General features: G+C 41.7%; 1 protein-coding gene across 1 annotated transcript; it reads right to left on the bottom strand.

Annotated features, from left to right (window-relative positions):
- Positions 1 to 928: 928 nt before the first annotated feature.
- On the bottom strand, positions 929 to 27,011 carry LOC114398629 (extensin-like). The gene is made up of 3 exons (XM_028360804.1): positions 26,796 to 27,011; positions 1,322 to 1,423; positions 929 to 1,189 (listed from the first exon to the last, which is right to left on the bottom strand). Exons 1-3 carry the CDS (start codon positions 27,009 to 27,011, stop codon positions 929 to 931), a joined length of 579 nt encoding a protein of 192 aa, XP_028216605.1.
- Positions 27,012 to 27,343: the final 332 nt, after the last annotated feature.

Below are 27,343 nucleotides of genomic sequence, written 5' to 3'. Positions count from 1 at the left end.
TGGCTACAAAAATTCATTGGTTTTTCTAGGATTCAAAGGCTTAGATTCTAAGAGAGCACAAATTCTAGATTTATCCAAGTGATCTTTTTCATGCGCTTAGCTTGCTCACTAGCTTTTCACTTTTATTTGCTTTTGACCTTGTTACATCAACACACTTTTCCTAGATTTATCCAACTTATGTGTTGTGTGCGCAGATGCTTTATCTCTTTCTTTGCATCCCAATTAGTTCCACTCCCCCAAATTTGGGGTAAATTTGCCTTGAACCATATGCTCTCCTAGAATCTAAACAAGGTATTAGGAGATAATTATTTTAGTTCAGGGTCCAAATTTTTGACAATACCATTCAGCTCAAAAAGGGTGCAAAGGATACAATTATAATTCAAGGTAAGCTTTTTGGTCAAAAGGCTTGTGTATGTACAATCATGGCCTTCATCATGTCCTCATTTATACATTTCATTCTAAAATTCAGAGATTGATGCAAAGATTATTACTCATAGCTAGTCGTTCACTCATAGTGTAAGATCACACTCTCACAGGGTTTGGTTCAAGCTTTTCTTTCTCAATCAATCTGTCTACTGACTAACAATTCTAAATGCAAGTTCACATTCTTGTTCTTTCTTTGTCTAAAATACACACTTGTTCAAACTAATGAAAAGGAACACAAACTCCATCACAATCATGCATTCAATTCAAAATAAAAGCATACAACCATTTTCGCAAATCAATAAATGTGCTTCACTGCCATATCATTAAAAACCAAGTTAAATTGTTCAAAATGCTTTAGAATAAGCAAACCAACTATCCATAAATAAAACTAGCAGTGTATATAAACATAAAGGAAATACTGTACTAAAACTATAATAATAATAATAATAATAATAATAATAATAATCCAAAAAGGAAATCAGCGTCCAAACTGGAGAACCAGTCAGCAGTTCATCCAATCAGAAAAGTCAGAACCATCATCTATGTTGCAAGATGGTGAATCAGGAGGGGCAACATCTTCATCAGATGATTCATCGAGGATGATTATCAGAGGTAGAGCTGGAGCTGGTGGAGGAGATAATATTTCAAGCTCAGGAGAAGTAGGTGGATCCACTACTGGAGGTTGTGGTTCAGCTGGTATCGGCTCAGTCCTTGCTAGTACGGGCTCAGGAGGAACAACCTCATGGGATTTCTCCAATGGAAGCTAAGCTTCAGGTCAGGCCACTTTTTCAAGAAAATGCTCCATAGATATGATTGGCCTATTGTGAGCCAACTCCTGCTGGTTATACATGATTATCAACTGCCCCCTAAATAAACTTTGCAACATAGGGATTACAGTATGTGAGTGTTGGACATCTGGTTCCATGGCTGCTGTTGGAGGAGCTGGGTTCGATGATGAAGGAATGTCATCGATTCTTGCCCTTTTTCTTGATGCCATCTACAAGAAAGGGATCCAAACAACTACAAAAATCAAGTTGGAAGAAAGATAACGACCGCTTAGCGCAAGGATGTGCGCTTAGCTCCTCATAAGTTGCACTTAGTGGCAATAAACAGAATAAAAATTTCACTACATATGGGAGCTTAGTGAACAGGGTCGTTCAGATCAGAAAATGCCGTAACGAATTGCGCTTAGCCTATGGAAGCTCGGCTTAGCATGCGGTTATCAACACAAATATTGACTAAGTTATCTAGGCTTAGCGAATCAGCCTCGCTTAGCCACAAGTACTGTATCAAGAGGATGAATATTCATCCTCAAAAGATAAACTCGCTTAGCGCGATAAGGCACTCAACGAGTTTTTCCAAAAAATACAAATATTCAATGAATATTGATGAACTCACTTAGCACAGCAGCCGCGCTGAACGAGTTCATCGTGTTTTCCAGAAAAAACACAGAAAACACAATGCATTTTCTTCCAATATTGAGGCCTCTAATAGGCATATCACACATGCAAAGTTCTCAACATATTTTACACAAGACAACCTACACAGAGCCCTAAACTCTAACTACTAAAAATATTAATATCCTATAATTCTTAAAGCTAGATTAAGGTTGTCTAACCTAAAGTTTAGCAAAATAGCAGAAAAAAGGTAGTAGGGAACTTACTTGTATTGTTGAAGCTTTGGTTTGACTGAGATAATGCAGTAAGAAAATGCTTGGGCGTGCAGATGTAAGATTGAAAGATTTTGAATGAGAGAGAGAAAAGGGAATGTTTATGCGAAAATGCTTGGGCACGTGTGAGTGTACTGATGTTACACTTCACTAAGCTATTTTCAACTTTATCGCTTAGCAAAATGTTGCGCTAAGCGAATTCGAGAGACGTTTGGTTTCTCAAGGCAAGTCGCTTAGCGAAACCTTGCGCTAAGCTATATATTTTTATTTTTATTTTTTTTATTTTTTTCTCTCTTTCAAATTTAGATTTTGGCTTAGCACGTGTGTCGGACCGCCCAGCGAGATCTGCAGATTAGAAAACTTGCAACTCTCGCTAAGCCGGGATCTAGGCCCGCTTAGCTAAAATCATGCATTTTGGGTGCAGAGGAGTGGAGCTGAGCGGACAATAGTATTGCTCAGCGCTAAGACTGCCGCAAGCATTTGAGCTTAGCTGCCATAAATGGTGCTTAGCTCAATCAAATTGAGTTTAGGCAGCAAGAAGGTCAGCTTAGCCACCATGATTGGCGCTCAGCTCCATGAACCTCAGTTCTGGCCGTAAGGAATTTAGCTTGGCGACAATGTGTTGCGCTTAGCGCTTACATTGCCACAAGGACTTCAGCTTAGCCGCCGTGACTCGCGCTTAGCTTCATGAACCCCAGTTTTGGCCGCAAATAAATGAGATTGGGGGCAACGACTCGCGCTTAGCCAAAGTGTATGATGGGCTTAGCAATTAGGCTATAGCTTATCTGAATTCAAATTGAAATGAAGTTGGCTTAGCTCAGCCTTGGCCAGCATAGCGAACCAAATCAGCCTCAGATGCAAGGGTTGGGCTCTAAGTGATTGAAACTTGCGGCTCAGCGCATGAACAAAGATGCGCTTAGCGTGAGACTTGCGCTTAGCGAAAGGACTATTTTTTTCAGAAAATGTTTTCTAAGTTGTTTTTCAGTCCTTTTTCCAAGAAATTGAAACCCTTATATCTACATTCAAAGATAGGCTGATAAACTCCAAAGTACAGATTAAAAAGCAAGTTCCACATGATATATGCATGAAAAAAAAAGATAGCAAAAATTAAAACTGGGTTGCCTCCCAGGAAGCGCTTCTTTAACGTCATTAGCTTGACGCATTTACCTCACTGGGTGATCTTCTGTTTTGGTTCTTACCTTCAGAACCTCTTGACCTCCTTCCATTACCTGTAAGCAAACATTTTGTTCTAGAGCAAGCTTGTCTTCAAAAATAAATCAAAATCAATTTTCTGATCTTCAAAACCCAACTTTAGCTTCCTCCTACCCATATCAACTATGCAGCTTGCGGTCAACATGAATGGCCTTCCCAATATTACAGGAATGTCAGTATCTTCGTAGATATCCATTACCACAAAATCTGCTGGGAAGATAAAATGTTTCACTCTGACCAACACATCTTCAATTACTCCATATGGCCTGGTAATGGAGCGGTCAACTAGCTGTAAAGTCATTCTAGTGGGCATTATCTCCAACTCTCCCAATCTTCTGCACATGGAGAGTGACATTAGATTAATGTTGGCTCCCAGGTCAATAAGTGCTTTTTCCATAGTGACTTCTCCAATTGAACAAGGAATAGTTACACTCCCAGAATCTTTATGCTTGGGTGGAAGGATCTTTTGAATCACTACACAACAATTTCCTTCCACTATGATGTTTTCCTGGTGAATATACTTATGTTTCCTTGTTAACATATCCTTCAAGAATTTGGAGTAGAGTGGCATTTGCTGAAAAGCTTCTCCAAAGGGCATGGTTATTTCCAATTTCCTGAAAATATCTAAAAATCTCTCCAGATGACGATCTTTTTCCTTCTTGGAAGGTACCACAGGATATGGTACTTTCACACCATCATCCACAGCTTTTTCACTTCTACTCTTCTTTGCATTCTTGTTTTTTTTTCTTCTTTTTCTTCTTTTTCATTTTTTTCATTTTCTATTTCTTTTTCTACTTCTTTTTCTTTTTCTTGGTCCTTCAATTCTTTATTCTTAACCATTATTTGTTCCTCATTTTCTTGATTGCTTTCACCTCTCACCTCATTTTCCTTAACTTCAGTACCTTTCTTTTTCAACTACTTTCTCCTTGTGCGCAACACTATCCTCATCCTCATCCTCCACAAAACTTTTACTCCTTGTCATCACAACTTTGCATTCCTTCTTGGGATTTTGTTCTATATTTGCCACAAAACTGTTGGATGACTTGTCTGCTATCTGCTTGGCCAATTGTCCCACCTGGACCTCAAGGTTCTTCAGTGCTAACTCAGTGCTTTTATGATTTGACATTGTTACCTACATAAACTGAGTCAAGGTCTCCTCTAGCTTAGTAGTCCTCTGGAATATGTTATGCCCTTATTGGATTGGCCTGTTTCAAGGCCCACGCTGGTCTTTGTTGAACTGGTTGCTACGATATGTCCTCCACTATCCTTGTTGATTATAGGGACCCTGTTGGAAGCCTGAAAATCCTCCTTGAGTATACCCTTGTTGTTGTTGATTTACCATATAATGAATTTCTTGAGTGTTTTCTTCAGTGGGAATACATTGGCCTGTTTCATGAGCCTCACCACAAATGGTACAATCTGTAACCTGCAAAACAGAAGAGTGCATAGGTTGACCAATAGACAACTTAGTTGGCAGCTTACCGAGTGTTTCTGTTAAAATCTCAAGTTGCTTAGAAAGCAACTTGTTCTGAGCCAATAACGCATCATGTGATGATAGCTCTAACAAGCTTTTCTTCGTGGGTTGATGGGTTCTGTCTCATAGAATGGCATGATCACTGGCTAACATATTCTCAATTAGCTCAGTTGCTTCTTCTAGGGTCTTCAGTTTTATCTTTCCCCCTACAAAAGCATCTAGCAGTTGCTTGGTTTGTGGTCTCATCCCATCTATTAACATATTCAATTGAATTGGCTCGGAAAACCTATGGGTGGGAATTCTTCTCAATAAACCTCTGAACCTCTCTAATGCTTCACTCAGAGATTCATCAGGAAATTGATGAAATGAAGAGATTTCAGTTTTCCCTTCCGCAGTCTTAGACTCTGGGAAGTATTTCTTTAGGAACTTTTCAAAAACTTCTTCCCAGGTTTTCAAACTATTACCTTTAAATGAGTGAAGCCACTTTTTGGCCTCTCCTGCCAATGAGAATGAGAATAGGCTGAGTCTAATAGCTTCATCTGGCACACCGGCAATCTTAACAGTGTTGCATATTTCAATGAACGTTGCCAAATGCGCATAGGGGTCTTCATTAGGTAATCCTTGGAATACATTCCCCTGTATTAAATGAATTAAAGAATGCGGGTAGTTGATGTGGTGAGCTTGCACTTCAGGACGTGCAATGCTAGTAAAGAATTGCGGTACTGAGTGATGTAAGCTCCACTGGAGCTTGTAGGCCTAGGATCTTCTTCATCAATGGATTCCTTTGCTTCTTGGAAGATAAATGGCAGTGGAATGGAGAAGGAAGAGAGAGAGGAGATGCCACTTCAAGGAGAAGATGAGTCAAGAAGAAGCTCACCACCATAGGAGGCCATGGCTAAGAGCTTGGAGGAAGAAGGAGTTGAATGAAGGGAGAGGGAGAGAAGAGCACGAAATTTGGTGCTCTAAAAGAGCTCTGAAATCTGAAGTTAATATTCAAATGATCAAAGTTGAAAAAAATGCACACACATGACCTCTATTTATAGCCTAAGTGTCAAACAAAATTGGAGGGAAATTTGAATTTCAATTCAAATTTCACTTGAATTTGAAATTGAATTTGTGGAGCCAATCTTTGGAGCCAAAATTTCACTAATTATGATTAGTGAATTTTAGTTATGGTTCAGCCCACTAATCCAAGATCAATTCCAAGACTCTCCACTAAGTGTGCTTAGGTGTCATGAGACATGTAAAGCATGAAGGACATGCACAAAGTGTGACTATATGATGTGGCAATGGGGTGTAGTAAGCAAATGCTCACCTCCCCCTCTAAAATTTAATTGGATTGGGCTTCTACCAATTCAATTAAATTTATTTCCAACCACACACATCAAATATTCACTTAGTGCATGTGAAATTACAAAACTACCCCTAATACAAAAACTAGTCTAAGTGCTCTAAAATACAAGTGCTGAAAAATCCTATATTTCTAGGGTACCCTACCTACAATATAGAGCCCTAAATAAAATGATCAAATATAATGACATCCTAGTCTAATATGTACAAAGAGAATTGGACCCGAACTTGGCCCATGGGCTTAGAAATCTACCCTGAGGTTCATGAGAACCCTAGGGCCTTCTTCAGCAGCTCTAGCCCAATCCTCTTGGAGCCTCTTGCTCATGGCTCTAGTGACTGGTCCTTTCCTAGGGTGGATTGCATCACTGAGCTGCTTGAATAATCCTCAAGGGTGATCTTTTGGTGCTGCTCGAATGTTCCATGCTAGCTGTTTCAGGCAATTGAGTAGCGGATTCCCTTGATGATGGTAAATCAGGTGATAATGAATCAGAAAAATGAGTTTCTTCCTCAAGAATGGATGCAACTGTTCTGTCTTGCAGAAGTGTCATACCTTAATTTCGTCCGGGGACCATTGTTTGTCGGCATGCGACCTTCGTTTGACCACCTCAAAATGTTTAACACCCATCATTGTGGAATCCGTAAAGTTCTGAGATGTTTCAGGAAAAAACCAGTCAAAAACACGACAACGGGAGTGTATTTAGCAAAGTGGGGTGTGTGTAAATAAACTGTTACACTCTAATTTCATCTGAGGACCATTGTTGATCACTTCGGAAGGCTTAACACTCATCGAGGTGGAATCCCAAAAGATTCCTTAACACGTCCTCACCTTCAGAGGGCTACATGTCCTCGCCTTCAGAGGGCTACACGCCCTCGCCTTCAGAGGGCTGCATGCCCTCGTCTTCAGAGGGCTACATGACCTCCCCTTTAGAAGGCTACACGTCCTTGCCTTTAGAGGGCTACATGCCCTCGCCTTCAGAGGACTGCACGTCCTCACCTTCAGAGGACCACACGTCCTCACCTTCAGAGGGCTACATGCCCTCGCTTTCAGAGGACTACATGTTATCCCCTTCAAAGGACTACACGTGGGCTACATGCTCTTGCCTTCAGAGGACTACACATCGTCGCCATTAGAGGGCTACACGTCCTCACCTTCAAAAGACAACACATCCTCTCCTTCAGAGGATTAAACATTCTAGCCTTCAGAGGGCTGCATGCCCTCACCTTCAGAGGGCTACACACCCTCGCCTTCAGCGAGCTACACACCTCGCCTTCAGAGGACTACATGTCCTCACCTTTAGAGGGCTACGCGCCCTCGCTTTCAGAGGACTACATGTCCTCGCCTTCAGAGGGCTGCACGCCCTTGCCATCAGAGGGATCCACGCCCTCGCCTTTAGAGGACTACACGTCCTCACCTTCAGAGGAATACACACCCTCGCCTTCGGAGGACTACACGTCCTCGCCTTCAGAAGACTACACGTCTTCACCATCAGAGGACTACACGTCCTCGCCTTCAAAGGGCTACATGCCCTCGCTTTTAGAGGACTACACGTCCTCGCCTTCAGAGGGCTACATGCCCTCGCTTTTAGAGGACTACACGTCCTCCCCTTCAGAGGACTACACGTGGGCTACATGCCCTTGCCTTCAGAGGACAACACATCGTCGCCTTTAGAGGGCTACACGCCCACACCTTCAAAGGACAACACATCCTCGCCTTCAGAGGACTACACATCCTAGCCTTCAGAGGGCTGCACGCCCTCACCTTCAGAGGGCTACACGCCCTCGCCTTCAGAGAGCTGCACGCCCTCACCTTCAGAGGGCTACACGCCCTCGCCTTTAGCGGGCTACATGCCCTCGCCTTCAGAGGACTACAAGTCCTCGCATTCAGAGGACTGCGCACCCTGGCCTTCAGAGGACTACACGTCCTCGCCCTCAGAGGGCTGCACGTCATTGCCTTCAGAGGGATACACGCCCTCGCCTTCAGAAGACTATATGTCCTCACCTTAAGAGGGCTACATGCCCTGGCCTGCGGAGGACTACACGTCCTCACCTTTAGAGGACTACACGTCTTCACCTTCAGAGGACTACACATCCTCGCCTTCAGAGGGCTACATGCGCTCGCTTTCAGAGGACTACACGTCCTCCCCTTCAGAGGGCTACATGCGCTCGATTTCAGAGGACTACAAGTCCTTGCCTTCAGAGGACTGCGCGCCCTCGACATCAGAGGACTACACGTCCTCGCCTTCAGAGGGCTGCACGTCGTTGCCTTCAGAGGGATACACGCCCTCGCCTTCAGAGGACTACACGTCCTCACCTTCAGAGGGCTACACGCCCTCGCCTTCGGAGGACTACACGTCCTCGCCTTCAGAGGACTACACGTCCTCACCTTCAGAGGACTGCACGTCCTCGCCTTCAGAGGGCTACATGCGCTCGCTTTCAGAGGACTAGAAGTCCTCCCCTTCAGAGGACTACACGTCCTCACCTTCAGAGGACTACACGTGGGCTACATGCCCTTGCCTTCAGAGGACTACACATCGTCGCCTTTAGAGGTCTACACATCCTTGCCTTCAAAGGACAACACATCCTCGCCTTCAGAGGTCTACACATCCTAACTTTCAGAGGGCTGCACGCCCTCACCTTGAGAGGGCTACATGCCCTCGCCTTCAGTGGGCTACACGCCCTCGCCTTCAGAGGACTAAACGTCCTTACCTTTAAAGTGCTATGCGCCTTCATCTCCAAAGGACTACACGTCCTCGCATTCAAAGGGCTGCACGCCCTCGCCTTCAGAGGACTACACATTCTCGCCTTCAGAGGGCTGCATGCCCTTTCCTTCAGAGGGATACATGCCCTTGCCTTTAGAGGACTACACGTCCTGACCTTCCGAGGGCTACACGCCCTCACCTTTGGAGGACTACACGTCCTCATCTTCAGAAGACTACACATCCTCGCCTTTAGAGGACTACACGTCCTCACCTTCATAGGGCTGCACGCCCTCACCTCTAGAGGGCTACACGTCCTCCCCTTCAGAGGACTACACGTCCTCGCCTTTAGAGGGCTGCACGCCCTCGCCTTCAGAGGGCTACATGCCCTCGCTTTCAGAGGACTACACGTCCTCACATTTTGGGTACTAGTACCCTCGCCTTTAGAGGACTACATGTCCTCGCCTTCAGAAGGTTGCACGTCCTCACCTTGGATACTTGTACCCTCACCTTCAGAGGGCTACACACCCTCTCCTTCAGAGGACTACACGTCCTCGCCTTTAGAGGGCTGCAGACCCTCACCTTAGAGGACTACACGCCCCCGCCTTCAGAGGGCTACGCGTCTTCACCTTCAGTGGGCTACACGCCCTCGCCTTCAGATGATTACATTCCTCGCCTTCAGAGGGCTACACGTCCTCGCCTTCAGAGGACTACACATCCTCGCCTTCAGAGAGCTGCACGTCCTCGCTTTCAGAGAGCTCCATATTTGCACCTTTAGAGAACTCGAGGTCCTCTACCCTTAATGCTTAACTGAGACTTGCACTCTCGTGTGAGGGGCCAGTAGTTTCCTTTTATCAGTTCCTGGGCCACCCCCGTGATCTCAAAGGAGGGCCAACTGTGCAATGCACAACCAGAGGATGGGGTAGGTCTCCAGCTTTGATGAGGAGACTATCGCACAACTACTATGCATATCAAGGCAAGATTTCACCCAGCCGCTGCATGGAGACGAGTGTGGATCATGCGCACCAACATATGGATGACGTTGCTACTTAGCAACCTTCTTCCCAGCAACCACCACTCTGATCTCCCCTTGCCGAAGTGTCAGCTGGTTTATGCCATCATGACATAGGTAAGTATGCACGTGGCTCAACGGGTTTCTGATGCCATCTACTATTTGCAGGGATCGTGCCCGTAAGACACCCAGTGGACCCGAAGAAGTTCAACAGGGTCTTGGGGTTCTAGCTCTAATTATGGGCCTCTGTCAGTTCTACGGAGTGCCCGTCGCCCCCAACAAGGTCATTAGGCCCCCTATTAACCGGGCTTTCATCAAGAAGTATTACGCCCCCAGGCAGGCGCAGGGCGGGCACAACGAAAGCCTAGGGACGACCAGCAGCTGGCGGCAGATGCACCACCACCACCTCCAGAATCCACCTCAGCTCATCTACAAAGGCTGGAACATTGCCTATGACACGTGGCCAACCATCGGGCGACCAATCACCCAGGCAGGTATGAGCAAGTACTAGGCCCATCACCAATAAGTCATCATGCGTCCCGCTCAAGACGTTAAAGAAGCGCTACTAGGAGGCAACCTAGAATAGGCGACGAAGAAGCTCCCAGCGAAGCGGTCCAGGAAGGGCACCATTAAAGAGGATTCCAGTGTGGCCCCATAAGCTGACACAGGCTTTGACAAACACCGATTCTAGAGCATGGAACATCAATAGCATTTCGAGGCCATCAAAGGATGGTCATTCCTCAGACAGAGAAAGTGGCAGTTGAGGGATGATGAATTTCCGCACTTCTTTGGAGGAGGCGGAGCCATACAATCGGGATCGCCAAACTTGTGATTTATCCTTCATTAATGCTTTCAGTTCTTCTATTATTTTGTTATTTCCCTTGTGATCTGACATTATCTGCTTCTAATTATTATGTCCATTGTGATTAAACTGAACATGCAGTTATCTGTCGCATTGCGAGTAATTTATCACTTTGGGCATATGGTCATACTTACTTTACGACGATTTTTCTGAAACACAAAAAAAATGCGTAGGTCTTGTGCACTTTTGTTCGCACGCCTTTTTCAAAAAGATGTGATCTTGGGCATCAGCCGTGCCCAGGTTTCAAGCTGTTTTTAATCTTTTGAAAAAAAAATAACAACAAAAACAAACAAAAACAAAAAATATATCTTTCGGCTAAAAAGCCAACACGCTTTTGAAAAGAAATAACTTCCGGCTTTTCTTTGAAAAAGATTCACCGATCAAAACAAAGGGTTTTGTCTAAAAAATATGTATACACCTGAAGGGTGAATGTTGTGAAAATTTTCCCGAACACCCAAAATGGACTCAGATGAATGCATGATTTGATAAAGGAGCATATTTTGGAAACACTGAGTTGACTTAAATAGGAAAAATGATGAATCCTGAGCCCTAGTGTCGCGTGACCACCAAAACTTGATGCTTGAGTGTCCACATAGGTGAATGTGTGACCAGTTTTGCATAAAATTTCTGAATCATCATTGTTGCGCGCGTGTCATGGAAATAATGTGGGACATCCCTTTACCCCTGGACTGCTGACCAAACCAACACCCTGACATATATCATGTCCAGTCATTCTACAAGCTTTGAGCCAAAATCCCAACTCACCATGAACCTTGACCCGGGATGAGAATTTTCGTCCTCGCCCTTGGAAGAAAACAAAAGAAACAAAAAAAGATCGGAAGAAAACAAAAAAAGAGCGAGAGAGGAAAACCCCCGATCAAGATCAGAAGAAAATGAAAGAATTATACAGAAGGGTCTTTAGACCAAACAAATATCCAAAATAGTCACAACCAAATAAGGAAAATAAAGGAAACCATGACTTGAAGTGGTCCTTTCCCTTTGATTGCCAAGCAAAATCCTGTGTGCTGGCAACTTTCTCACCTCACACTAAACAAAAATAGAAAGGGAAAAGGCCAAAACATTCAGAGCCAAATTTCTCACCAAAACACCATTCCCAAAAAAGTCCTATTGATCCATGATCGCACATGTAATCTTTGGTTTGATAGGAAATGATTTGCAAAATCAAGTCATGACATATCTATAGTTCGAAATTAGGATAAAACAGTTACCTGTGTGAGATTGATACACTTCAAGTGATTTTCTTCTATTTTGTTGGACCCTGTGTTTCCTCTAAATGGTCGTTGAGAAATGAAACGCTAACATCCAAAATCTCATTTGTGGTTATGAGAAAATTTCATCAGCAAAAATTCAAGAACTACGTAGGTCTGAGTTCCTCATCAGAAATAGAGAATACGTAGGAGCAAAAGCCTCGCTTTTGTCGACCACCCCACCTTTTGCTATCATGACTTGTGGGTCCGGTGGCTAGCGGAGACGCATTATATGGTAACCCGCACACACTCGTTTGCTATCCGTCAGACTCAAAAGTCCGGTAGCATGCAGTGACTAACGTCATCATGTGCACCTTTGTCATCCAGAGACGGCAAGTCCGATGACATGCAGAGATACCTTATGGTTATCTGCACCTTTTATCAGCTAGAGGCAAGCGAGCCCGTTGACACGTAGAGACTAACGTCGTCATCTGCACCTTTCCCGGAGATGTCAACGTCTTCCGGTCGAGACTTTGAAAAAGTCTCGTTTGCTATCCGTTAGACTCAAGGGTCCAGAGCATGCAGTGACTAACGTCGTCATCTGCACCTTTGTCATCCAGAGACGGAAAGTTCGATGACATGCGAAGACACCTTATGGTTATCCGCCCCTTATGTAAGCTAGAGGCAAGCAAGCCCGTTGGCACGCAGAGACTAACGTCGTCATTTGCACCTTTCTTGGAGATGTCAGTGTCTTTCGGCCGAGACTTTGAAAAAGTCTCATTTGCTATCTGTCAGACTCAAGGGTCCGATAGTTGGCAGTGACTAACATTATCATCTGCACCTTTGCCATCCAGAGATGGCAAGTCCGATGACATGCGGAGATACCTAATGGTTATTCGCACCTTTTTTCAACTAGAGGCAAGCGAGCCCGTTGACACGTAGAGACTAACGTCGACATCTGCACCCTTCCTGGAGAAGTCAGCGTCTTTCGGCCGAGAATGCGAAAAAGTCTCATTTGCTATCCGTCAGACTCAAGGGTCCGGTAGCATGCAGTGACTAACTTCGCCATCTGCACCTTTCCCGGAGATGTCAGCGGCTTCCACTTGAGACTGTGAAAAAGTCTCATTTGTTATCCGTTAGACTCAAAGGTCCGGTAGCATGCAGTGAATAACATTGTCATCTGCACCTTTCCCGGAGATGTCAGCGTCTTCTGGCCGAGACTGCGAAAAAGTCTCGTTTGCTATCCGTCACACTCAAGGGTCTGGTAGCATACAGTGACTAACGTCGCCATCTGCACCTTTCCCGGAGATGTCGGCATTTTTTGGCCGAGACCGCGAAAAAGTCTCATTTCTGCTATCAGACTCAAGGGACCGGTAGCATGCGGAGATACCTTAGGGTTATCCGCACCATTCGTCAGCTAGAGGCAAGCGAGTCTGCTGACACGCAGAGACCAATGTGGTCATCTGCACCCTTCCCGGAGATGTCAGCGTCTTTCGGTCGAGACCGCAAAAAAGTCTCATTTCTGCCGTCAGACTCAAGTGTCCGGTAGCATGCGGAGATGCCCTATACGGTAATCCGCACACATTTCAAAGAAAAAAATGTCATCAGTCATTGCATGCCTTCAATGGTGACAATGTCCGCACACATTTCAAAGACAAAAATGTCTTCAGTGATTGCATGCCTTCAAAGGCGATAATGTCCTCACACATTTCAAAGAAGACAATGTCTTCAGTCATTGCATGCCTTCAAAAGGTGACAATGTCTTCATTTGCATTTTGATGACGACAATTTCTTCACCTCAAAAACTTCAATATCCTTTTCGCCTATGCTTTGTAGGACTCGACGTCCTTTGCTTGTACGCTTAAAAAAAAGAGTGAAAATGAAAATGAATTAAATGAGAAAAGAAGGAATTTCAATATCTTCATGCTTTCACGGGTTTTACTGCTTGGATTTGCATTAGTGGCCGGTCGGGTAAAGATTCAGCTTGAACGAAATTGGTGTCTTATCTTTACTTCCCTTTTATCTCCATTAAAAGATAAGTAAAGAGGGGCAACTGTCATACCCTAATTTCGTCTGGGGACCATTGTTTGTCGGCATGCGACCTTTGTTTGACCACCTCAAAATATTTAACACCCATCATTGTGGAATTCATAAAGTTCGGAGATGTTTCGGGAAGAAACTGGTCAAAAACATGAAATTGGGAGTGTATTTAGCAAAGTGGGGTGTGTGTAAATAAATTGTTACACTCTAGTTTCATCCAAGGACCATTGTTGATCGCTTCGGAAGGCTTAACACTCATCGCAATGGAATTCGTAAAGTTTTGTGAGATTTTGGAAAGAAAACAGCCAAACTCACAAAAACGAGGGTGTACTTATCAAGATGGGGTGTAAATAGCAATTCGAATCTAGGCCCTTCTGGAACAATTTGGAAGTTGGGTTGCTTAAGGAAGAAGCAACTGGGTGACAAGCTCCTCCATGTTTTGTTGAAAAATGGTTTCCGGGGCTTCCGTGGCTTCCGTAATCCTTCCATAAAATTTCCAAAAACCTTGGGTAAGCATATTTCACTTAACATTGGTGAAAGGGAAGAGAAAAAAGATGAAAATCAAATCCGAAACACTTCCATAAGGCAAGCACCTACCGTGAAGTACGAAAAGGGGGGTGAACTTAGTCATTGGGGTGCACTTAGAAATCTTCCTCAAGAAGCCTCTGGGCGGAAAGCACCTACCTTTTTCCCAATAAATAGGGGAGGGGTGCTGTTTCAAAATATTTCAGACCCCTTGGCTATGCATTTCAGCTGTTTTGGGTGAAAAAATGTGTTTTCATGAAGAAAATCCAAGTCGAGGTGCTTCCGTAATGCTTTTGAGACGTTTCCGTAAGCAATTCTGTGGAAATTCTTCATTGTTCTTCATTGTTCTTCGTTCGTTCTTAGTCGTTCTTCGGTCTTCAACCGGTAAGTTCCCGAAATCGAATCTTTCAATTCATTCTATGCACCCTTAGTGGTCCCTACTTGTTTTGTGTACTTTCACTTTCATTTCGTTTACTTTCAGTTTTCTTTTCTTCTGCTTTAACAAGCTTTTAACCATTTATTTAAGTTGTTTTCTCACCTAATAAATGATAAAATGAATTTCAACCGATCATTTGTGTTGTAATCTCGTTTAATCATTGTTAAAACAAAATCTAACTGATGTAACCTCGGTTAAACCAAAAAAAAAATAATAATAAAATAATCAAATTATCTTGAAAAAAATAATAATAAAATAATCAAGAAAAATCAATCGTACATTTTTCTTTGAAAGTTTTCTTGAATTAAATGACTAATAACCAAAGTGAAACCAAGGCTAAAATCAACTCACAAATCAAGCATTGTCCGCAAAAATCACTTGAAACCGTTTTAAGGTCCAGCGCCTTAAACGATCCTCTTTGCTTTTATCGGTTAAAATGGACCGTTCAAAAGCATAAAATCAACACATAACTTTACCGCTTATGCAAGAACTACATAGGTCTGAGTTCCTCACCACAAATCGAGGATATGTAGGAGCAAAAGCCCCACATTTGTCGACCACCCCTTTTCGAAAAAGCGAAGAGATCGTTAATGGTCCAATGCCTTAACGTTTCTCTTCTTTCAAAACCAAGAGATCGTTAATGGTCCAACGCCTTAACATTTCTCTCCTTTCAAAACTAAGAGATCGTTAATGGTCCAACGCCTTAACGTTTCTCTCCTTTCAAAATCAAAAGAACGTTTAATGGTCCAACGCCTTAAATGACCTTTGTTCAATTAAAATCTATCTTACGAAAAAAGATAAAAACAACTTAACCAATGTTTAGTTCTGAAAGAACTACGTAGGTCTGATTTTCTCATCGCAATTGAGGAATACGTAGGAGCGAGGGAAACACCCTTGTCGACCACAAAAAGATAAAAAAATATAAAAAGGCCCATAAAAAGCTAAAAAACATAAAAAGGGGAAAAATACATAATTTTGAAGTTATATTTGCACACTTGATTGAAGGTTGTCGTCCCTTGTGATGGACGCGTGGGGTGCTAATACCTTTCTCATGCGTAAATACAACTCTCAAATCTTTCACACTTAAAGTTCGTACACCACACCCTTTCGGTTTTTCTGACGTTTTCCTCGAATAAATGTTGGTGGCGACTCCGAGCGCCTTCCTTCCTTGGAAGACGCACCTATAAGCCCTTTCGTTGCCCTCCCGCTGAAGGGTAGGTTACGACAAGAAGCATCCACCGAATCAATCTCAGTTTTGCTTCAGGCTTCTTCAACAGGAACCTCAAGGCTGGATGGTTAGTATAGAAAGTAATATGGGAGCAAAGAAAATAAGATTTTAATTTATCTAATGCAAAAACAACAGCTAAAAGCTCTTTTTTGATGGTGGTGTAGTTGACTTGGGCTGCATCCAAAGTTTGTGAGGCGTAAGCAATGACATGTGATAGTCTATCAACTCTCTGAGACAAAACAGTCCCAAGTGTGATGCAATCCTACCTCGCAATGGCATAAGATAGAAGACTCCAAGAAGATTGGGCCAGAGATGCACGAGAAGGCCCTAGGTGATGCAATCCTACCCCCCAAGGGCATTGGATAGAAGACTCCAAGTAGACTATGCCAGAGATCCAAGGGAAGGCCCTAGGGTTCTCATGAGCCTTAGGGTAGATTTCAAGCCCATGGGCTAAGTATGAGTCTGCTTCTCTTTGTAAATATTAGAATAGGTTTTTCCTTCGTTTGGGCCTTGTATTTTGGCCATTCTAGTATTATGGGGTTTTAGCCTTGTATTTTAGGGCAGTTTGAGTAGTCTTTGTAGTAAGGACTTTTTTGGTATTTTCATGTTTTTTGGCATAGGGGTGAGCTTAGCTATTATAGGGGGGGTGTAGCTAAGCTCTAGCTTCTCATCTCAAGGAGGTGAGCTTAGCTATTAGAGAGGTGTGTGTAGCTAAGCTCTAGCTTCTTTAGGAATCTTCTTAAGCAAGCTTCTCAAGGAGGTGAGCTTAGTTATGAGAGGGTGTGTGTAGCTAAGCTCTAGCTTTTCAAGGAAGTTTTCTCAAAGAAGCTTCTCAAGGAATTTTTCTCAAGAAAGCTTCTCAAGGAAGTTTTCTCAAGAACGCTTCTCAAGCAAGCTACCTTGTCTATAAATAGAAGCATGTGTAACACTTGTTGTAACTTTGATGAATGAGAGTCTTGTGAGACACAACTCAAAGTTCAACTTTTCTCCCTTTTTCTTCCTTCAATTTCGTGCTCCCCCCTCTCTCTTTCTCTCCCTCTTTCTTTTCCTCCATTGAAGCATTCTCTCCAAGCTTCTTATCTAAGGCTCATCTTGGTGGTGAAGCTCCTTCTTCCTTGGCTTATTCCCTAGTGGATAGCGCCTCCTCTCACCTCTTCTCCTTTGTCTTCTGCTGCATCTCCATGGTGGAAAACCACCATTAAAGGACCTCATTGAAGCTTAAAGATCCAGCCTCCAATGAAGCCCCACAAGCAAGCTTCCATCAAGTGGTATCAGAGCACAAGAGTTTCAAGTAGGTGCTCCTTAAACCTCCATTAATTTTTTTGCTTTACCTTCTCTTCCATTGTTGTTTCTTCATTTTTTCACCATGTATCTCCTCACATGTCTTGTGCTAAATGTTGTTAACATGATTCTTTAGAGTTTCCACCGATTAAACTTGCTATAGAAGCTAGATTTGATTTTCTATGGTTCAAATTTCTTGTTCTTGTTCTTAAACCATGAATTGTGTTGAGTTTAGGTTCCTTTGAGTTTTGTCTTGTTATTTTTTGTGGCTGAAACCTAAACCATAAAATTCTTACAAAAATATTAAAGTAGAAGAAAACCTAAAAATCCTAGAGTGACTTGTTCACCTATTGTAGTTTTGTCATAGAAGTCATGTCTAGTCATGAAACTTGTCACATAAGATTTCTTATGTTGTGCTGAATTTTATTTTCTTTTTTCTTTGCCTAACTCATTTGTTCATGAGTGTATGAAATTATTTTAGCCTATTATTTGATTTGAGTCAAATCTTTCATGTTAATTAGTCCTTAACATGTTCATGCAAAATTCTTAGAGAGTCTTTGATTGTGAACCTTTTCTTGAACTTTTAGGTTTCCTTATGATTGTGTCTATTGTGAATTTGAGTTTTGGTGATTGAATTGCTGGCTGAAATGTTGATCCTAAGTGAATATTGAACTCCTAAAACTGTGGAAAACAATCCTAGTGAGTTCAACATACATAGGAAGGTTGAAAGTAAGCCCAAGGAAATCAATATACCATGCTTAAAAAATCGTTGGTGCTGGCAGCTTGGACATACAAACTTGTAAAAATTACTGAGAATTGGTTATTTCAAATTTTGAGCTAAAATTTGTACTGAATTTTTTGGACATCTGAAAAAAAAAAGTTATAAAACAAGAAACAAGTGATTTGGATAAAAGGAAAAAATAAGAAAAATCACACAAGTTGGCCGAAAAATCAGTATCCAGAAAAAGAAAAAGGTGAAAGGGAAGTGTGCTTGTTGTTTTGGCTCAAAATTTATTCTACAATTAGTGCTATTTTATACCAATCTTATTTCCAAAATTTCAATTGAAAATTACTGTGAAAACAAGTGCCAAAGCTAGAGGTTTGTTGAGTCTTTTTTTTTTGTTTTTTTACTCTACTCTAAAGCCATTTTAAGTTTCTCTTTGAGTCCTAGCTTTCTTCTATGTCCTTTTCATTGCTTTAATTGTTGAATAATCCTTGAAAAAATGTCTTGTTAAAACTCCATTGGTTTAGCTTTCATTTCATTTTTTTTTGTCTTTGGTTATTGCTTGTCTCTTTGTTTCCTTGTTTGTGGGTTGCCATATAGGGAATTGGAAGAAGGATTGGTGCCATCCCTTGAAGAATTTGAGTCAAGAAGCAAGGGGCCAACCAAAGAGGTTAGGCAATTTTTGTGAGCCTCCAATAGGTTACCAAACTTCCATTTGTGTGTAATAATTTTAGGCATTTTTGCTTAGAATAGTGAGTGTTTTGTTGGGAACCTTAAATGTGGTCATCCAAACACTCTTAGGATTCTCCTAGTTTACATTTCTTGCTTACTTCCATAGCTTATTTCCTTTACCTTCCATTATCAAACCGCCTAGATAGCTTGCCTTTTACCAATTAGTTTTTTACCTTATCTTTCACACCTCTTTTAGTGTTTATTTTGGCTAGTTTCAACCATAGACTCTTTTACCTTTTGTTTTCAAACCTCCAATAAGAAAGAACCCCAACTTAGGAACCAACATTGATGCAATCCTACCCCCCAAGGGTATTGGATAGAAGACTCCAAGAGGCTTGGGCAAGAGCTACTAAAGAAGGCCCTAGGGTTCTCATGAACCTTAGGGTAGATTTTTGAGCCCATGGGTCAAGGTTGGATCCATTCTTCTTTGTAAATGTTAGAATTAGTTTTTCCTTCTTTTGGGCTTGTATTTTGGCCATTCTAGTAGTATAGGATTTTAGCCTTGTATTTCAGGGCATTTTGAGTAGTCTTTGTAATAGGGACTTTTTTTTATATTTTCATGTATTTTGGCATGGGGGTGAGCTTAGCTATTATAGGGGGTGTGTGTAGCTAAGCTCTAGCTTCTTTAGGAATCTTCTCAAGGAAGATTCTCAAGGAGGTGAGCTTAGTTATTAGAGGGGTGTGTGTAGCTAAGCTCTAGCTTCTCAAGGAAGTTTTCTCAAAGAAGCTTCTCAAGGAGGTTTTCTCAAGAAAGCTTCTCAAGGAAGCTACCTAGTCTATAAATAGAAGCTTGTGTAACACTTGTTGTAACTTTGATGAATGAGAGTCTTGTGAGACATACTTCACAGTTCCACTTCTCTCCCTCTATTATTCCTTCAATTTCGTGCTCCCCCCTCTCTCTTTCTCTCCCTCTTTCTTTTCCTCCATTGAAGCATCCTTCCCAAGCTTTTTATCCAAGGCTCATCTTGGTGGTGAAGCTCCTTCTTCCATGGCTTATTCCCTAGTGGATGGCGCCTCCTCTCACCTCTTCTCCTTTGTCTTCCGCTGCATCTCCATGGTGGAAAATCACCATTAAAGGACCCCATTGAAGCTCAACGATCCAGCCTCCATAGAAGCCCCACAAGCAAGTTTCCATCAAACATGAGTCATCATTCATCTAGTGTTAATGGCGAAGGTACTAGTCATAAAGACCCTTTATCTAGAATCTTAGATGAGTTGAGTTTCCTCAAGTTATGGAAAGAAAAACAAGAGAGAAAAGAAAAAGGAAAAAAAAGAGTGGAAGAAATAAGTCAAGATGAAAGAAAGAAAATAAGAGAGGAAGAAAGAAGAAAAATAATGAAAGAAATGAAAAGAGAAAAATATGTCTCCTATAGTAGTCATAACTCTTGCAAGAGCCTAAGTGAAGAACTTCGTGACTATTACGAAGGAAGGCATAGGTCACATCTTGGACCTCACTCCCATAGGAGAAAAAAGGAAAGAAAGCCTCAAGAGGCTAACATTAACCTCCCATACTTCTATAGGAAGGACAATGTAGAGGCTAACTTAGATTGGGAAATAAGGGTAGAGCAACAACTTAGAAAGAAGTCTACTTCAAAATCTTATGGCTCTCACTCTTATCCAAAGAAAGACCAAGGTTAAGGCATCTTAGGGGTGACACCTTCTAAGCCCAAAGATGATAAGGGGAAGACAATAGAAAAGCAAGCCCCTAAGGCTAGTATGCAAGAGAAAACTAGCTCTATAAAGTGCTTTAAATGTCTTGGAAGAGGACACATTACTTCTCAATGCCCCACCACAAAAACCATGATTATGAGGGGCCAAGACATTTATAGTAGCCAAGATGAGGCTACTACTTCACCTTCCTCTAGTGAAAGTGAAGAAGCAAAAGGGGAAGAATCTAGTGAAGAAATCTACCCCCAAGAAGAAGGACAACCATTAGTGGTTAAAGAGAAGTGTAAGGAGGTAAGTGTCTCCTCCAAGAGTTTAGCTAAGAAGGAAACTCATTTTACAATAAAGACAAACATTAAAGAAACTTTCCCTCTTAGACAACCTCTACATTTTCTCTTTTGTAAAAAGACACTTGCTAGCATTGCCACACCTCTTGGGTTTGAGTTTATTCCTCAAGTAAAGAAGTTGTTGGATAAGGGTTTGGTTTGCAAGAGCTTAAATCCTTGTGCTTTGTTGGTGCCCAAAATAGGTATTATTAGGCACCAAGTCCCTAAAATAGGTGGTATGATGAATGTTTTGAGTGGTGCAACCCTCTTTTGTAAAATCACTCGTACACCTAACATCTTCATGGTGTGTGTACATAGGGACCCATTAGGTAGGTTTGTTCTTATTTTTAGTTTCAATACAAACTTAGGTACTCATATGGGACACCTTAGGTTTGTCATACTTTTTTGTAGGAATAATCAATATGAAAATATAGAAAAAGGTATGTTTTATTGTGTTAGTTTTCTTAATTTTTCAAATAGTGATCAAGGGATTCCCATGAACCCTAAGAGAATAAAGTTCATTCCTGAGTGGCCCACTCCACCAAGTATAAGAAAAATTTGGGGCTTCCATGACTTAACAAACTTTTACAAAAGGTTTGTCTCATATTTTTCTATACTTGTAGCACCACTCATTGAGTTGATGAGGAACCATGTTCATTCATAGGAAGATGCCCAGGAAATGGGTTTTCAGACCTTACCTTACTTCAACATACCAAACACTACTAATACATATGTTTTTGTTCTTTTTACAGGCGTCTAGGGAAGGAGCCCAAAGTATGAAGAACCTTGGGATTTGAGGTCAAATCCTTTCCAAGGTGGAGGGAATGATGCAATCCTACCCTGCAGGGGCATTGGATAGAAGACTCCAAGTAGATTGTGCCAGAGATCCAAGGGAAGGCCCTAGGGTTCTCATGAGCCTTGGGTAGATTTCAATCCCATGGGCTAAGTGCGAGCCCGCTTCTCTTTGTAAATATTAGAATAGGTTTTTCCTTCGTTTGGGCCTTGTATTTTGGTCATTCTAGTAGTATAGGGTTTTAGCCTTGTATTTCGGGGCAGTTTGAGTAGTCTTTGTAGTAAGGACATTTTTGGTATTTTCATGTTTTTGAGCATAGGGGTGAGCTTAGCTATTATAGGGGGGTGTAGCTAAGCTCTAGCTTCTCATCTCAAGGAGGTGAGCTTAGCTATTAGAGAGGTGTGTGTAGCTAAGCTCTAGCTTCTTTAGGAATCTTCTTAAGCAAGCTTCTCAATGAGGTGAGCTTAGTTATGAGAGGGTGTGTGTAGCTAAGCTCTAGCTTCTCAAGGAAGTTTTCTCAAAGAAGCTTCTCAAGGAAGTTTTCTCAAGAAAGCTTCTCAAGCAAGCTACCTTGTCTATAAATAGAAGCATGTGTAACACTTGTTGTAATTTGATGAATGAGAGTCTTGTGAGACACAACTCAAAGTTCAACTTCTCTCCCTTTTTCTTCCTTCAATTTCATCCTCCCCCTCTCTCTTTCTCTCCCTCTTTCTTTTCTTCCATTGGAGCATCCTCTCCAAGCTTCTTATCAAAGGCTCATCTTGGTGGTAAAGCTCCTTCTTCCATGGCTTATTCCCTAGTGGATGGCGCCTCCTCTCACCTCTTCTCCATTGTCTTCTGCTGCATCTCAATGGTGGAAAACCACCATTAAAGGACCTCATTGAAGCTCAAAGATCCAACCTCCAAAGAAGCCCCACAAGCAAGCTTCCATCACTAGGGTTCTCATGAGCCCTAGGGTAGATTTCAGGCCCATGGGCTAAGTATGAGTCCGCTTATCTTTGTACATAATAGATTAATGTTTCACTATTTTTTGGCCTTGTATTTAGGGCTTCATAATATAGGTAAGGTACCCTAGAAATGTAGGATTTTTCAACCCTTGTATTTTAGGGCACCTAGACTAGTTTTTGTATTAGGGGTAGTTTTGTAATTTCACATGCATTAAGTTAATATTTGATGTGTGTGTTTGAAAATAAATTTAATTGAATTGGGAGAAGCCCAATACAATTAAATTTTAGAGGGGGAGGTGAGCATTTGCTTGCTACACCCCATTGCCACAGCATATAGTCACACTTTATGCATGTCCTTCATGTTTTACATGCCTCATGACACCTAAGCAAACTTAGTGGAGAATCTTGGACATGATCTTAGATTAGTGGGCTGAACCATAACTAAAATTCACTAATCATAATTAGTGAAATTTTGGCTCCAAAATTTGGCTCCGCAAATTCAATTTCAAATCCTAGTGAAATTTCCAATTTTGTGTGACACTTAGGGTATAAATAGAGGTCATGTGTGTGCATTTTTTTGAACTTTGATCATTTGAAAATTGAACTTCAGATTTCAGAGCTCTTTTAGAGCACAAAATTTCATGCTCTTCTCTTCCTCTCCCTTCATTCATCTCCTTCTTCCTCCAAGCTCGTTCTTATCCATGGCCTCCTATGGTGGTGAGCTTCTTCTAGACTCATCTTCTCCTTGAAGTGGCGTCTCCTCTCTCTCTTCCTTCTCCATTTCGCTGACATTCATCTTCCAAGAAGCAAAGGAATCCATTGATGAAGAAGATCCTAGGCCGACAAGCTCCAATGGAGCTTATATCATGTGGTATCAAGAGCATCTTCATCTAAGCGATGTTCTTTTGCTTCCTCAATCTTTTTGTTCGGTTAATTCTCTTTAATTCCTTGTTCTTCATCTTATTCTACATGTATATCCTCCATTGTCTTGTGGTTTGGTGCTGTTTAGAGTAGATTAAAAAAAAAAAATAAACCGATTAAATCTTAGATCTACACTTGTTCTTGCATTTCTATGGTTCAAATTTTATAGATCTACTCTTGAATCATGTTTTTGTGTTGATTTTAGGTTCTATCATTTTTTAGTCATAATCTTATTGTGCTTAACCTTTAGATCTAAATTTTCTTCCAAAATATTGATTAGAAAAAAAAAACCACAAAAATCTAAGTGTAAATCACTTAATCCATGTTGTCTTAGAGTCATGTTTAGTCAAAATAATTGTCACATTATGTTCTAAGTTTGTGTTGAATTTTTATTTTCTTGATTGAATTCTAGATACATTTTTTCATGTATTCTTGTCATCCTTAGCCTATCTTTTGAATTTTGAGTCTAATCCATGCATGTTATTAAGTTCATAACATGTTCTAAATCAATTCCTAGAAGTAGTCTTGTTGTTGAACTTAGATTGGGAAGGACAATGTAGAGGCTAACATTAACCTCCCATACTTCCATGGGAAGGACAATGTAGAGGCTTACTTATATTGGGAAATAAGGGTAGAGCAAAAACTTAAAAGAAAGTTGATGAAGGAAGATAAGTCAGGGCAGATGCCACAAGGATTACCTTGATAAGTCTAAGATTGGTTCAACAAGGAACCCAGAGAGAAACTCTCACCAAATTTTATCAAATGCCAAAAGTTTTTTATTGAAAATAAAAACCAATACTTATAGTGTATCTGAACAAAAAGATAAAAATAGACATGGGCCTTCTAAACAGTTTGGGCCAAAATTACAATAAATAAAAATTATAACTAAAAACACATTTAACTTGGGCCTTTAAATTAGTTTGGGCCTCCAACAACAATTAATAGTCTTGATAGTGTCTCTGCCTCTGGGCCTTCATCCTTCTCCACTTGGGGGCTTTATCCTTCTCCACTTGGGCCTTTAGCCTGCATTTGGCCAGTTTCAGGATTCTCATCATTCCCTCCTTCTTGGAAAACATTTGCCCTCAAATATCCAGGATCATCACCAGGTTCAAGTACCACTACCTTCCTTTTCTTGTTGGCTTGCTTGGCATAGCTTTCATTCTTCTTTGCAATTCGCACCTTCACTTGGTCATACAATCTTTTCACATACTCAACTTTTGCCTATGCATCCTTATGTTGAGTCTCTTGGGGCTTGCTGTTGTAAGTTGTCCTGTTAGGAAATGAAGCGTCTGGAAGGAGATCAACTTGATGTTCTATGATTCTTGAAGGTGGCAGTCCATGAGGAATCTCCTTGGGAAAGCCATCTTTAAATTCCTGCGGTAAGGGTTGAACACTAGGAGAAACATAAATAGTTAACTGATTAGAATTATCACTCTCTCTCTCTCTTGTGTATCACTCCATCTCTCAAGTGTATCACTCTTCCTTTTTCTATTCCTCTGTGATGCCTCACTATTGTCTCTCTCTTGTTCTCTCTTTTCTCTCCTTCTGATTTGGTCATCACACACTTCTCTGAGGGATAGAGGTTTATGAATAATTTTCTAGTCATGGTGCTGGAAAGAAATCTTGGTGAAGTCATCATGCACTGCTTTGGTGTCCTATTCAATGTTGGCCCTCACTAGTGCCATCTCCATCTCCTTGTCCTCAACAATCAAACTTCCCTGGGATAACCTCTGGAGTTTCTGTCGCATGGTTCTACTATAGCTAGTTGGAACATACCTCTTTCGCATAACCCTTCTCATCTCGGTCCATGAATCTATCTCCCGCCCTTCTTCTCTCTTCATCTCTCTTTGATTTTTCTTCCACCAAACAAGGGCATGGTTTGAGAATGTAGCTGCTACTAACTTCACCTTCTGCTCTTCCGGATAATCATTGTAGGAGAATGCATGCTGAATCTTCATCTCCCAAGTAAGGTAGGCGTCTGGGTCACTCCTGCCTTTAAAAAAAGATACATTGAGTTTTACTCCCTCAATTCTGTCTTGCCCCTCTATTCGGTTCGATCCATCATTGACCCTTCTGTTGCCACCATAAGGTCTCCCAGCATTTGAATTCATTTGGTGCTCTAGTCCTTCTATTCGCCTGTAGAGCTCTTCATTGTTATGTTTCAACAAACGTTGCATTTGTCTAGTCATCGCGTCCAGTAATAAGCGCTGAAATCCGTCCAGTTGATGATATACACCACCATTGTCACCAGCTCCTGCCATGATTAAGGAACAAACAATTTTGCAGTAATTTTAAAAAAATAAAATTCAGGACCTCACCACACTCTACTCACGTGTTACTCTCTTTGATGGTAGTTCACTCGTGTTTGATGCTCTCAATATAGGCTTTTGTGTAATGTATTCCCTCTTGCCTTTTACCACTCGTGTTCACTCTTAAGTTCTTGGATGGACCAAATTAGATACACAAGGTAATATAAAATAAAAGGAAAGACAATATAATTATCACAGACTGAGTAACAGATTTGATTTGGGAAAACGACTTGGATTTGATTTGGATAAAAGATCAGATTTGATTTGGATAAAAGATCATATTTGATTTGGATAACATATTAGATTGGATTTGGATAACAAATTAGATTTAATTTGGATAACAGATATGATAACAGATAGGATAACAAATGAGCCATATCAGAATTGTACTGATACTGCCTGATGAAGGTAACCGTTAGGTCCTTCCAAGAATGGACTCGGGAAGGTTCCAAGTTAGTCTACCAGGTAACAGCTACCCCAGTAAGACTTTCTTGGAAGAAATGTATCAGTAGTTTCTCATCTTTTGCGTATGCCCCCATCTTCCAACAATACATCTTTAGATGGTTCTTGGGGCAAGTAGTCCCCTTGTACTTGTCAAAGTCCAGCATCTTGAACTTGGGAAGGGTGATGATATTGGGTACTAGGAACAACTCTTTAACAAAGGCATAATCTCTACCTCCTTCAATGGCCCTGAGCCTTTCCTCTAGATGATCCAACTTTCCCATTTCTGCCATAGCAGGAGGGTTTTTACCCGCTGTGGAATGCAAGGGGTGTGGTTGTAGGTGATACTGAGGGCCCTCCAAAGTGTTTTGCAGGGGTATATCGCCAACTGCTTGCCCTTCAGTGGCATATCCAAGGCGAGGCTTGAAGTCGACTAGATTGCGATGGGATATTTCATGTGTCTCCCCCATGGGTTGAGAGACATGTGCATGATCAGTTTGGGGTTGTTGGCTCTCAACGAGTATAGGAGTAGAGTTATTGACATTCTCATTGGGTGGAGTATAGTTCGGAGGCAAACCATATGGCAGGAAAACATGCTTGTTCAGGACTTGCACAAAATGAGGGCCGCCCGTATCTGAGGTTGGACGATTTATTAGGTTGAGGCCAGATGGGGGAGTCGGGTCCATCCTAGAAACCGTGCAGACAGTGGCAACTGCAGCCATATTGACCTCCATTATCTCCTTTATGCTCATCATGGCCTCCATCATTGTGGCCATTTGCTCTTTCAAGGCCTTTGTGTCGACTTTCATCTGCTCTTGCACCTCCTCTACTTCACCCATTACTCTAGCTCTAGCACGGGTTCGGTAAGGGCGCCGTAAAACATGTTCTTTCCTTTTGATAACAATGATTAAGTTCGTTTTTTTTTTCAAGGAAAGAATGCAATGAGCAATGCAACCAATGAAAAGCATGGATGTATGCGAATGATGCACAGTTGAAGTATTGCAAATTTTTATGTAGGACATGGGGTTGAATCAATTTAGATTTTCAACATGGTCCATGACATCTT

The sequence above is a fragment of the Glycine soja genome, chromosome 19, assembly GCF_004193775.1.
Source record: "Glycine soja cultivar W05 chromosome 19, ASM419377v2, whole genome shotgun sequence".
Classification (NCBI taxonomy): Eukaryota; Viridiplantae; Streptophyta; class Magnoliopsida; order Fabales; family Fabaceae; genus Glycine; species Glycine soja.
This window is presented reverse-complemented; position numbering and strand designations above follow the sequence as displayed.

Coding starts and splice junctions, on each gene's coding strand:
- LOC114398629 (XM_028360804.1), bottom strand. CDS start 27,011: ATGGAGGTCAATATGGCTGCAGTTGCCACTGTCTGCACGGTTTCTAGG. Junction 1,424..26,795: donor ATAACTCTACTCCTATACTC/GTTGAGAGCCAA, acceptor CCTTTCTTGTAG/ATGGCATCAAGAAAAAGGGC. Junction 1,190..1,321: donor ATGTCCAACACTCACATACT/GTAATCCCTATG, acceptor CCTGAAGCTTAG/CTTCCATTGGAGAAATCCCA.